Consider the following 13,372-nt stretch of genomic DNA (forward strand, 5'->3'; position numbering starts at 1 on the left):
CAAGACCTCACAGCTCAGGTGAACATGTGAGGGAGATAAAGGAAAGAGTCCTGCTATTATCAACCTCAGGAAGAGCTTCTCTGACAGAACTATTAGGGCAAAGGTGCTGAGATGGGAGCATGCTTTGTAGAGGCTACTTTGAGACAACAGGCGTGAACAATGGAAACTAGATTCAGACAAAAGGGCCCACAGAAACACCCTGGCTGAATATAGACAGCAGGCGGCCCACCTCAAAATATCCACAGGCCCTAACCAATGAGCTGTGTACAACCAGGCACAGATACTCAAGAAGGGGGAATTCCATGGGTCCCAATTCCTCTTCACTTTTTTTTTTTTTTTAAGATTTCGTTTATTTATTCATGAGAAAGCTAGAGAGAGAATGAGAGAGAGGCAGAGAGACACAGGCAGAGGGAGAAGCAGGCTCATGCCGGAGAGCCTGACCTGGGACTCTATCCAGGGTCTCCAGGATCACGCCCAGGGCTGAAGGCCGCGCCAAACCGCTGAGCCACCGGGGTGCCCTTCCTTTTCACTTCTGGCTTTAAAATATAGCCCCCACCCCTGCTCCTTTGCCTCTTCTCTGTTGCCCTGCTCACCAACTCCCTTTTGGTGTAGTCAATAAACTTCTATTTCCTTTGTTCTGCCTCAGGTGAATTCTTTCACCGCCTATACCACCAGCCTCCCACCCCATCTGATTGTAGCCTCACTTTTGGGTTCCCCCCCCCCAGCCAATCAGAGAACATCACAGGCTTGGCAGAGCTTTGAATGCCCCAGGACAATGGGGAGCTATGGGCAGTGTTGTTGCGATTTGCCCTTTAAAATGTACAATTCAAAGTAAAATCAAATGTACATTTCAGGGGTGCCTGGGTGGCTCAGTGGTTGAGTGTCTGCCTTTGGCTCAGGTCTGAATCCTGGGATCCTGGATCAAGTCCCACATCAGGCTCTCCACAGGGAGCCCGCTTCTCCCTCTGCGGATGTCTCTGCCTCTCTCTCTGTGTCTCTCATGAATAAATAAATAAAATATTTTTAATAAATTAATTAAATTAAATGTACAATTCAATGGTTTTTAGTTGGGGTTTTGTTTGTTTGGTTTTTGGTTTTTAGTATATTACTGAAGTTATGCAACCATCACGCTACAATTTAGAAGATTACATCATCCTCAAAAGAAACCCCGGTACTGGTCAGCAGTCACTCCCCTTTCCCCCCATTCTCTCAGCCCCAGGCAACCACTAATCTATTTTCCATTTATGGCATTCCGTATAAGTGGAACGTGTAGCCTTTTGAGTCTGGCCTCCCTCACTTAGCATGTTCATCTATGGGGTAGCATGTATATGTCAGTATTTAATTTCTTTTCATTGCCAAATAACAGTCCATTGTGTGGATGCACCACATTTTATTCATCAGTTGATGTGCCATGTTGTTTCCACCTTTTGACTCTTATGAACAATGCTGTTATGAACATCCACGTACAAGGTTTTGTGTGAACATAAGTTTTCAGTTCTCTGGTATATTCCTAGGAGTAGAACTGCTGAGTCATATGGTAACTCTAAGTTTAACCTTTTGAGGAACTGCCGCATTGTTTTCCAAAGTGGCTGCACCATTTTACATTCCTAACATCAATGTATGAAAGTTCTGATTTCTCCACCGTCTTGCCAACCCTTGGTATTTTCCATTTAAAGGAAATTACAGGGAACCCTGGGTGGCGCAGTGGTTTAGCGCCTGCCTTTGGCCCAGGGCGCGATCCTGGAGACCCGGGATCGAATCCCACGTCGGGCTCCCGGTGCATGGAGCCTGCTTCTCCCTCTGCCTGTGTCTCTGCCTCTCTCTCTCTGTGTAACTATCATAAATAAAAAATTTAAGAATAAATAAATAAAAATTAAAGGAAATTACAGGCAGCCCAGGTGGCTCGGAGGTTTGGTGCTGCCTTCGGCCCAGGGCCTGATCCTGGAGTTCCAGGATCGAGTCCCACGTCGAGCTCCCTGCATGGAGCCTGCTTCTCCCTCCGTCTGTGTCTCTGCCTCTCTGTCTCTCTGTTTCTCATGAGTAAATAAATAAAATCATAAATAAATAAATAAATAAATAAATAAAGGAAATTACAGCCATCTGGGGCGCCTGGCTGTGACTCTTGATCTGGGGTATCATGAGTTCAAGCCCCACATTAGGTGCAGAGGTTACTACAAAAAATAAATAATAAAAAAAGAAATATAAGAAATTATAGCCATCCTCCTGGGTGTGAAGTGGTATCTCCTTTTGGTTTGAATTTGTATTTTCCTGATAACATGTTGAACATCTTTTTCATATGTTTCTTGGCCTTTGTATATCTTTTTTAGAGAAATGTCTATTCAGATCCTTTGTCCAATTTTTTTTAAGATTTTAATTATTCATGAGAGACACAGAGAGAGAGAGAGAGGCAGAGACACAGGCAGAGGGAGAGCAGGCTCCATGCAGGGAAGAGCAGAGACACAGGCAGAGGGAGAAGCAGGCTCCATGAAGGCAGCCTGATGTGGGACTCAACCTGGGGTCTCCGGGATCACACCCTGGGCTGAAGGGGGCGCTAAACCGCTGAGTCACCCGGGATGCCCCCTTTGTCCATTTTTTCATTAGGTTCTTTGTCTTATTATTATTGAGTTCCACCCCTTCTTTGTTTTAGGTACAAGTACCTTATTAGGGGTACCTCGGTGACTTGGTCAGGTGGGTGCCCGACCCTTGGTTTTGGCTCGGGTCGTGGTCTTTGGGTCTGGGATTGACCTGCGTGGGGCTCAGCATTCAATGCAGAGTCTGCCTAGGATTCTCTGCTTCTCTCTCTCTGCTCCTCCACCCCCCCCCCCCAGGCTCTCTTGCTCTCTCTCTAAAATAAATAAATAAATAAATAAATAAATAAATAAATAAATAAATAGGGGATCCCTGGCTGGCTCAGCGGTTTAGCATCTGCCTTTGGCCCGGGGCGTGGTCCTGGGGTCCCGGAATCGAGTCCCGCATTGGGCTCCCTGTGTGGAGCCTGCTTCTCCCTCTGCCTGTGTCTCTGCCTCTCTCTCTGTGTATCTCATGAATGAATAAATAGAATATTTAATAAATAAATAAATAAATAAATAAATATAAAATCTAACTCCCCCCCACCAAATATCTTATCAAATACATGATTTTCTGGGCAGCCCGGGTGGTTCAGTGGTTTGGCGCCTGCCTTTGACCCCGGGTGTGATCTTGGAGACCCGGGATCGAGTCCCATGTCGGGCTCCCTGCTTGGAGCCTGCTTCTCCCTCTGCCTGTGTACATTCTACCTCTCTCTGTGTTTCTCATGAGTAAATAAATAAAATCTTTAAAAAATATATGATTTGCAAGTTGTTTTTAAATATTTTATTTATTTATTTGACAGAGAGAGCACAAGCAGGGGGAGCAATAGGCAGAGGGAGAAGGAGAAGCAGGCACCCAACTCAACAAGCAGCCTAAGGCTAGGCTCCATCCCAAGGTCCTGGGATCATGGCCTGAGCTGGGGCAGACGCTTAATGGACTAGGCCACCCAAGCCCCCCTGATTTGAAATTCTTTCCCCATTCTGTGGGCCCTCTCTTCACTTTCTTGATGACATCCTTTGAAAAACAAAACTTTTTTTTTTTTTTTTTAAGTAAGCTCTATGCCCAATATGGGGCTCAAACTCACAACCATGAAATCAAGAGTTGCAAGCTCCACTGACTGAGCTAGCAGGGTGCCTCTGAAACACAAAACTTATTAATTTTTTAAAGGTTTTATTTATTTATTCATGAGAGACACAGAGACAGAGAGAGGCAGAGACACAGGCAGAAGGAGAAGCAGGCTCCATGCAGGGAGCCTGATGTGCAACTCAATCCCAGGACTCCAGGATCACATCCTGAGCTGAAGGCAGGCGCTAAACTGCTGAGCCACCCAGGCATCCCAAAACTTACTAATTTTGATGAAGTCCGATTTGTCTATTTTTTCTCTTGTTGCTTCTGCTTTTGGTGTCATATCTAAGAAACCATTGCCTACTTATGGATGGTTTTAAGCAGGGATTAATTAAATTTGGCTATGGCCAAATTTAAGTGTTTGGATATTTTTAAAGATTTCATTTATTTATTTGAGAGATAGAGTGAGAGAGCGAGAGAATATGAGTGGGGGGAGCAGCAGAGGGAGAGGGAGAAGCAGACTCCCTGCTGAGCAGGGAGCCAGATGCTGGGCTCGATCCCAGGACTTTGGGACCATGACCTGAGCTGAAGGCAGATGCTCAACAAACTGAGCCACCTAGGTACCCCTCAACTTTAAGTTTTATTTTATTTTATTTATTTATTTTTTAACTTTAAGTTTTAAAGTATCATTCTTTCTGCTTGTAATTAGAAGATGGAAGACTGATGAAGTAAGGAACTTCTGTGAACACCCTTGCTAAAACTGCAACCCCTCCTTCACTTCATTTCTCCTTTCTGCTTCAAATTTCTCCATAGACTTATATTCTAATAAACTGTATAATAATGGTTGTTGTGTTTATTGACTGCCTCCATCACGAGAATGTCAATTCCCTGAACTGGGCTTGTCTGTTCACTGCTCTATCTCTAGTGCCTAGAACAGTGCCTGGTGTCCGTCTATCTATCATCTATCTATCTTTATCTTTCTATCTCTCTATCTCTCTATCATGTCATTGAGATTTTCAGAAAGCTGAAAGGACCGAAGGGAGCAGGTGCCGTCTCCCTCTGCACAGGTCACTAAGAAACCCATGGCGGGGACGCCTGGGTGGCTCAGCGGTTGAGCGTCTGCCTTTGATTCAGGGCCTGATCCCGTGGTCTTGGGATCCAGTCCCACATCGGACTCTTGCAGGGAGCCTGCTTCTCCCTCTGCCTGTGTCTCAGCCTCTCTCTCTGTGTCTCTCATGAATAAATAAATAAAATCTTTAAACAAGCAAACAAACAAAGAAACCCACGTTGAAGGGAGTGGGGAGGAGGGGCCTGGTAGTAACCACAGGGAGAGAGGACCCTCTGGATGCTCTCCTGCTTGAGGAGCCTGATAGGGAGAGAGAGAGGCTAACAGATGTCATAACATCGAGTAAATACATATTTGTTGAGTGGAGTGAGTAAATAAGTGAACGAAAGGCTGCACGGGTGCGTGAAAAAATGAAAGAACGAACAGATGCTGTGCCCTGAGGACTCGGGCGGGCGGGATCTTCCCCGGCAGGGAAAGGCGGCGCGGGGGCTCCCGCACGGTCCCTTGCAGCCGCCAGGGGGCGCAGACAGGCGCGGTCCCCGAGAGCCTGTCCCGGGACCCCGCCCCCCGGGATCCAGGCCCGGGGAGCCCCAGCCGCGTGGCCCGGGCCTGGGACTCCGGGGCCGCGCGCATACCTGCACGGTGCACCGCCGCGGGCTTCCCGCGGTGCAGCGACCAGTCCCTGCGCTGCGGCCGGGGAAACTGAGGCCCGGGCGGCTGGGGCGGAGCTGGCCCGCGAGCGAGCGGAGCCCCCGCCCCCGGCCGGCCCCGCCCCGGCCCGTAAGAGGCCCCCTGCGCGCGGGGAGAAGGCGCACAGCGCGGGGCCGGGCCCGGACGGCGATGGCAGCTCAGCGGCTGGGCAAGCGGGTGCTGAGCAAGCTGCAGTCTCCGTCGCGGGCTCGCGGGCCGGGGGGCAGCCCCGGGGGGCTGCAGAAACGACACGCGCGTGTCACCGTCAAGTATGATCGGCGGGAGCTGCAGCGGCGGCTGGACGTGGAGAAGTGGATCGACGGGCGCTTGGAGGAGCTGTACCGCGGCAGGGTGAGCGGGGAGGGGGCGCGGGCCAAGGCGGGGCGCGGGGCTCCCGCGCCCGCGGACCCCGGGTCCGGACCCCTTACACCCTCGGGGTCTCTGGTGGCTTGTGCCCGCCTCGGTCCCACAGGAGAGCGCACGGCCGGGGACCAGGCATTCTCGGGGCTCGCGGGCCCCTGCTCGTGGACGCGGACACACACTTGGGTGTCCAGGGATGCGCACAAGCACCCGGGGAAGGCCGGAGGTTGAGCATGTGGGGGGCGAGGAGGCAAAGTTGGGGAGCCAGGGCGGCTATATCTGGAGAAAGGCTGGGGGAGGGGGATGTCCTAAAGCCAGACATAGATAGGCTGGAGTGACCGGCAGGATACCGAGAGGCAGACGCACAGCAAAGGAAGGAACGGGACTCCCAGCCGTGCACAGGGACAAGTTAGGGCCGCCAACAGACCCAGCGGCAGGAGCAGCCGCCCCGCAGACTCCCGGGGACACAAGCTGTGGTCACCTACGGATCACACGTGCTGTGCTGCAGCCACACACACCCACAGACACAATAGCGAGGCACAGCCTCGTGCAGACGCCCCCGCCAACTACACCCACGCAGAAGGACTCCAGTTACAGCTACCGGTAGCCCGCGGTGGAGCGGAGGGTACAAGCTACAGCCGCTACCCTGCGACACCAGAGGATTCCAGGAACAGCCATCCATTGCCTCTTAAAAGCAAGAGCCACATGCAGACCAGTGACAGATGCTACGGCCACTCACAGACACACACACACAAAAGAATTAGAAACACACCCAGACAGAAGACCCCATGAGCTGTAGGTACAAACAGACCCACCACGGCAGAAACTACAGCCCTCCGTGGGCACACGGGACACAAGCGGCAGCCTCATGTGGACGCGTAGGCTACGGACAGACATTTCACACCTTTCACTTGAGTCTCTGCTAGCAGTCACACCGTGCCACACACAAAACACAATTACGGGGACCTGGTGGTTGTGTCAGTACCCAGACTGGATGTACAAATGCTCCTCGGCACAGCTCAAGGGTGACAGAAACCGTGGTCCCTCACAGTGACACAGGGTCCCACTGTTCTCAGGCACACCCGAGGCTCCTATAGGTGGATAGAGAAGTCCAGCTGCCCTTGGTAGGTGGCATCCCCTAAGGTCATCCTCCAGACGGTGGGCATTACAGCTCCCAGGACACATGACAGGGAGACAAACACAGCAGAGCCAGAGCCACACACCTCGAGGTCCTAGGACCACAGTCCACACCCACGACGGCACCCAAGGTGCCCCATGCCTCTGCCAGTCCCGGCCCCCTGGCATCGGGCTCTGGCTCACTCACACAGGCGTGTGACACATTTGTAGACTGCTGAACCCCCTTCACACACGAACCCGGTACCACCCAGCCCTGAGGCCCACAGTGAAGTCAGAAGGACTTTGGGTGGGGAAGGAGAAACTCTAGCCTCAGGGATCTCTTGCTTTGACAGCTGGGTTCTGTCCCCCGCAGGGATAGCGAGCCAGCCTGCGTGTGGCGTGTGGCTTCTTGCCCCAAGAGGCTGTACTAGGAAGCCCCCCCTGGGCTGCCCAACGTTGGGCTCGTGGCTCATCCCACCCGCCCACTCTGGGGGCTGTTGGTGGTCATCCCTCTGGACCGACCAGCCTGCACTCTTGGCCCTGGGGGCTGGCCTGAGCCCTACCCCCTCTTTCGGTCCCCTAGGCAAGGGGCCTCCCCCAGCAGGCTCTGGCCCGCCTGCTCCCCTCCCCCACACCTAGTGCTGAGACTTTGCCTTGAAAGGGCAGAGCCAGCCCCTCTTCTGAATCCCAGAATCTGACATTCCAAGACTCGACCAGGCCTGTTTCCCTCTATGGGAACTGGGGCCAAGGAGAGAGACCTGTGCCAGCCCCAAGGCTCTCGGGGCTCTGGGGCCCGGGCATCTGAGCTGGTGCAGGCCCCTGGGCCACTGTCAACCCATCTGTCACCCCTCCCCCCACCACCCAGATGTCCCGCCTTGGCGGTGCTGTCCCTGACTGCCACATTGTTGCTCCAGAACCCGCCAGCTGGGCCCTGGGGCTGGTGGGGCTTCTCCAGAGGCCTGGACAAAGGCGAGGGAGGGTCGGGCAAGGGACTCTGACCACCCTCCCTCCCTCCCGGCCTTAGGAGGCAGACATGCCTGATGAGGTCAACATTGATGAATTGTTGGAATTAGAGAATGAAGAGGACAGAAGCCGGAAAATCCAGGTAGGCTGAAGGGAAAGCTGCCCCCCTCCTTCCTAAAGATCACAACAGCCTGCGTGTTTATTGAGCACTTACTATGTGCCCGGCACCGTTTTAATTGCTTTCCACTTAACTCATTTAATCCTCACAAACACTATGAAGGATTTACCATGAAGGGTTTACTCTCCACCTTCCAGATGGGGAAAATGATTTCATCACTCGTCCAGGGTCACAGGGCCACAGCTCGCCGGGCAGGCCGACTGCCAAGGCCTTGCAATTAGGACCTGTGCTCTCCAAGACGCAGGAAATGCTGAGTGACCTTTTGGCCCTCTCTGGATTTCCAGCTGATCCTGGTGGCTGAGTTTCTTGCCTCAATCCTGCCCGGGTTGCTATCTAAGACCCTCGGGCCATTTCTTCCCTGGCACTTTGAATGATGAATGACGGGAAGTCCACCCTGGAATCTGACTTCCTCTTGTCTTGTTGCCTTGGGGCTTTGTTGGGAAAGAGAAGGGGCCCGAGGGGCCTAGGTGCTAGTTATTTACTATTTTCTTTTCTTTTTTTGTTGCGGGGGCGGGGTGTTTAGGGACTCCTGACATCCTGCGGCAACCCCACAGAGGTGAGAGTTCCCTCCCTGCATCCTGATCCTGAGAAGGGGGTCCCCGGGGAGGAGGGGAGAAGCTGTCTGGCCCCGGGGGCGGCAGAGGGAAGTCTGGGGGGAGCCCTCTGGGTCTCTCGGCCCTTTGCTCCAGTTGTGTCTTTGTCTTGTCACCCCGGCTCCTCTCTCCCCATCTGCCACTGGGGCCGTCCTCTCCTCCCTGCTGAGACGCGCCCCATCTGTGTCCGGTGTCTGCCGCTCCCTTGCGGGCTGCCAGTCCTGGGGCTGAGCCTGTCCTGGGGCTCTGTCCCCCGGGGCTCCCTCCCCTACCGCCGCCCTGGGATTCCCTTCCGCACCTCTGCCCCCCAGCCCCCATCCCTCCAGGCCCTGAAGCCCAGCCACCCAGCCCCTCCCACTTCCTTCCCTGCTTTAAAAGGGAAAAATATTCATGTTTCTCCAACCCGCTCTGGGCTGCCTGAGGGACAAACGTCACCCTGTGTCTGTCTGCCCCAGAGCGAAGGCCTCTGTCCCTGGGGACCCTCGTGGTGCTCTCTTGGCCTGAGAAACATCTTGATGTCTCTCTATGGCTGTTCCTTTCTCTGTCCTTTTTGTCTCTCCCTCTGCAGCTGTCTCTGTTTCTGTCTCTGTGCCTCTGTTTCCGTCTCAGCTTCTGGATCTCTCCCTGTGTCTCCCTGTGTCTCCCTGTGTCTGACTCTGTGTCTCTATCTGTCCCCCCCCTTCCCCACCGTCTCTGCCTTTCCACCCCCTCCCCAACTACCTCCAGGCCCTCTCACTGCCTGGGCTGCGGGATGGGATGCTGGATGGGATGTGGGATGTGGGGGGCGAGAGCCCGGGGTCTGAGGCCTGGGCTGGGCAGGGGGCCTCCCCCCGTCCCCCCCACCTCCCGAGTTCTTAGGACCCCTGCCCTGTCCTCAGGACTTCGTCCAGGAGCTGCTGGTGAAGCTACGAAGCCTCCACAAGCAGCCGGGCCTCCGCCAGCCCAGCCCCTCCGAGGAGCGCAGCCTGGGCCCCCTCCAGGACCCGGCCCGGACCGCGCCACCCTGACCTTGCCTCCGGGGCGCCCTCCCTTCTCCCCTACCCTCCCCACCGTCCTGGCTTGTTTATAAGTTGTATGTGATGGTTCTGTTACAACACCGTGCGCCTGTTTTTCTCCTCCCCGATTACCATGGAGTTCCCCTGAGCTCCCCCCACCCCGCCACCTCCCTCCCTCCTCCCAGCCCCGCAGCTGGCCCGACAGATGGAGAATCAGTCTGCAGCCAGAGAGCATGAGAACCGGCCCTGCTGACCCCGCACCGCCCTCCCCTCCCAGGACTCTTCTTGTCCTCGCTTCCCCCTCAGCCTTGGCCTAACGGAAGCCTCAGGGCCCCTGTGGGTGCCATTCAGGGCTCCCGTGGTAATGATGGCCCGTGGTCCTTGCACCATGGGAGATGCGCAAAACCAAAGGTACCCAGTATCACCTCGGCACACCAAGAACAGACCAGGAGGGCTTCCTGAAGGAAGTGACGTTGAGGCAAGGCTTTGAAGCATGCATAGGGGTTTGTGTGACATGGGTACCCGTATCCGAGGGCTCTAAACCTTGTGGACGGAGGAGGGATTGATGTTGAGGCTAAGCCAGGGAAGACAGCACATACTGGCAGGGGCCATCCACCAGCCAGGATGGGAGGCCGCTGGCTGGGCGGGGCCCCAGGGAGGTCTGAAGGGTTCCAGGGGAGGGGCCAGGGCATCAGAAGTGGGTGGTAGCTATTTATACTTCCCTAACTGTGGAAGTATTTCAGGATTTTAACAGCAACCTAGTTGAGCTTTGCACAGTGGCAGTATCGTAGCCAATGAGGTTTATCCGAGGCGCGATTATTGCTAATTGAAAACAGCAACCGAGCTGTCCGCTGCCTGTCTGTGGTCCGGGGAGGGGTGGGGCTGTGCCGTGCTAGGGACTGGGGCAGGGCCACAGCTCGGGCATCTCCCCCCACCCCCGCCGCATCTTGCCTCTACTGATTGACATGGGGGGGCCTGGCCCCCATCCTCACCCCGCACCACCCAGCAGCCCAGCCAGGGCACCTGTCCCAGGGGGGCTGAGCTCCAATCTGGCAGGAGGAGAAGATGCCACTGAAGAAGAAGAGGCATGCAGGAGCCCCTTGCCTGTCCAGCCCTGCAGGTGGCTTTGCTGCCCCTTCACAGACAGACCTCTGGCTTCCAGTGTCCCCTTTCCTCCACCCAAATGTATAGGGAACGGATGTGTGGAGGATGGAGGCGGCCCTCCTGGTATCCAGTCACCTGGGCACATCTCCCAGAACATCCCCTTGGGCTTAGGGAACTCCAAACTTCCCTCTTGCAGAACCTGTTTTTGGTTCCTCATTCTGTGATACGTGCTCAAAACCCAGGTTCTAAAGTCCTGGGTGCACCATGTGTTGAGCTGCTCAGTTTCCTCATCTGGAAAATGGGGACTTCATGAATGAGGAAATTGAGGCCCAGTTTAGTGATACCACTTGCCCAAAGTCACACAGCTGGGAGGTGGCACCAGGCTTCCAATCCCAGGCATATGACTCCAGAGCCCAACTACCTGACTACACTGCAGTGCTCTTGTAAACCATAGTGGTGTTGGCTGTACATTAGTGTCAGGGGTGTGTGTGTGTGTGTGTGTGTGTGTGTGTGTGTGTGTGAGTGAGTGACTATTTCATACTAAAGTGTTAGTGACTGCTCATGCTCCTGAGATAACCTATCTAAAGGCCCATACAACTTGACTGAGAACAAGGCTACAGCAAAAACATTGGGAAGGAGCATAACAGTGGATAAGAGCATGGACTCGGGTCCTTGCCCGGATTCAAATGCCATCTGTCCCCCTTCCTCGTTGTGTGAACTTGAATAAGTCACTAAACCTTTCTGTGCTTCAGTTTCCACATCTGTGAAATTCAACTGTGAATTAGAACAGTACCTACCCTAGCATTGCTGCGAGATTTAAATATACAGATCATAGACTAGTGCCAGGCATGTGATAAGCATCGCTATCAATCTTACCATTGTAGGGATTTGTGGGGAGTTGCTGGACCATTGGCTCCTACAAGCCATCGTCCCTGGCCAGCAAACTTGTGCCTTGGGAACACTGATTTTCAGGCCCTCTGATGTGGCAAAGCCCCGGAGGACACAGTGTACCCGACTTGCCCACCCTTGCATTGCTGCACCCCCCCCCACTTTCCCAGTCACCAGGCCCCCTGCCTCCCAGGGTTGGTGCTGTTCCCCACTCGGCAACCACAGGACATCTCTCCCTCACTCGTCTTTGTCTCCACCCACCCCGTTCCCTCTTTCTTCTTCCTCCAATTCATCATTTAAAAAAAATCAGTTTCAAAAAAAAAAAAAAATCAGTTTCTTGGTATTGTTCTAGGATTTTTCTTTTTTATTTCAGAGAGATGGAGCTCAAGCAGGGAGTGTGGCAGAGGCAGAGGGAGAAGCCCCTGTTCTAGGATTTCCCGATGCACATACAAACAAGTGGGAACCTCGATTCTATTGCCCCCAACCCCTGTTTCTTAAGGTGAACATTATATTATGACACTGCCCTAACTTTGCTCTTTTTTCCCCCCCCTAACTTTGCTCTTTTTCACATAAGGACCTGTCATGGAGATCTTTCATATCCACAACCCCTCCGTGGACTTACCAGGCCGTAGAACAAAAGCCAAAGTCCTCCCCTACACACCCCTCCCTGTCACCTGCCACCGCTCTGCATTACTCTGTCTCCCTTCTGTCCTCCGTCTGGACGTCTCCGGACCTCTCCTTCCCATCCTCACTCCCTCCAGGACTACAGACCCATCTCCTCTGCCCAGAGTACTCTTCTCCGAGCCTCCCTCATCCTCCTTTAATATAATCTCAGAGAAGTATCTCGGAGCCCCTTGCGTAAGGAGCCACTGTGTCACTATCCTGTCACCCTGATTTAGTTTCTCCGTAGAATTTCTTACAATCTGACATCATCTTTTTTTTTTTTTTAAGTTTTTCCAGATAGGAGAGCTTTATTTTTTATTTTTTTTTTTTTTTAATTTTTATTCACCTACGACAGTCACACACACACACACACAGAGAGAGAGAGAGAGGCAGAGACACAGGCAGAGGGAGAAGCAGGCTCCATGCACTGGGAGCCTGATGTGGGATTCGATCCGGGTCTCCAGGATCGTACCCTGGGCCAAAGGCAGGCGCCAAACCGCTGCGCCACCCAGGGATCCCTGACATCATCTTTTTAAAAATGATTTATTTATTTATGAAGGGAGGAGAGGCAGGGGAAGAGAGAGTGTCTTAAGCAGATTGGTGCTGAGTGCGGAGCCCAAGGGGGATTCATCCCAGACCCCAAGATCACCACCTGAGCCAGAGAGTCGGACCCCCAATGGACTGTGCAGCCCGGGCGCCCCTGTCTATCTACACTCCCGGACTTTCAGATATTAGCTCCTTGCCAGCCTTGAGCATGGCTATCCTACCATCTGGAACAGGGTGGGCAGCAGTAGGTACTTGCCCCAAACAGTGCCCCCTGGTAGCCACGTTCTCTCCACTCCGCAGCAGGTCTCCTCGCAGCTAAGTGAGGCCTCAACGCCCCCTCGTGGCTCTATGAGTCGGTTTAAACTGCACCCCAGGGGTTGGTGACCCCGGTGGCCGGGGACTGTCAGCTGGATTTTAAGTAGAAGAGCAGACTCCAGAGGCAGCTGCCCTGATCAACATTAGGGCCTTTGGGGCAGCCCTGGTGGCAGAGCGGTTTAGCACTGCCTTCAGCCCAGGGCGTGATCCTGGAGACCCGGGATCGAGTCCCACGACGGGCTCCCTGCACGGAGCCTGCTTC

At 53.8% G+C, this 13,372-nt stretch overlaps 1 protein-coding gene and 1 pseudogene across 1 annotated transcript; both read left to right on the forward strand.

Annotated features, from left to right (window-relative positions):
• The first annotated feature begins 5,316 nt into the window (after nt 1-5,316).
• Nucleotides 5,317-11,439, forward strand: PPP1R14A (protein phosphatase 1 regulatory inhibitor subunit 14A). Its single transcript, XM_041746183.1, has 4 exons — nt 5,317-5,740; nt 7,890-7,970; nt 8,530-8,562; nt 9,478-11,439. The coding sequence occupies exons 1-4, from the start codon at nt 5,540-5,542 to the stop codon at nt 9,604-9,606; spliced, it is 444 nt and encodes a 147-aa protein (XP_041602117.1). The 5' UTR covers nt 5,317-5,539; the 3' UTR covers nt 9,607-11,439.
• On the forward strand, nt 10,360-10,443 carry LOC121486048 (annotated as a pseudogene).
• Nucleotides 11,440-13,372: the final 1,933 nt, after the last annotated feature.

The sequence above is a fragment of the Vulpes lagopus genome, chromosome 2, assembly GCF_018345385.1.
Source record: "Vulpes lagopus strain Blue_001 chromosome 2, ASM1834538v1, whole genome shotgun sequence".
Lineage (NCBI taxonomy): Eukaryota > Metazoa > Chordata > Mammalia > Carnivora > Canidae > Vulpes > Vulpes lagopus.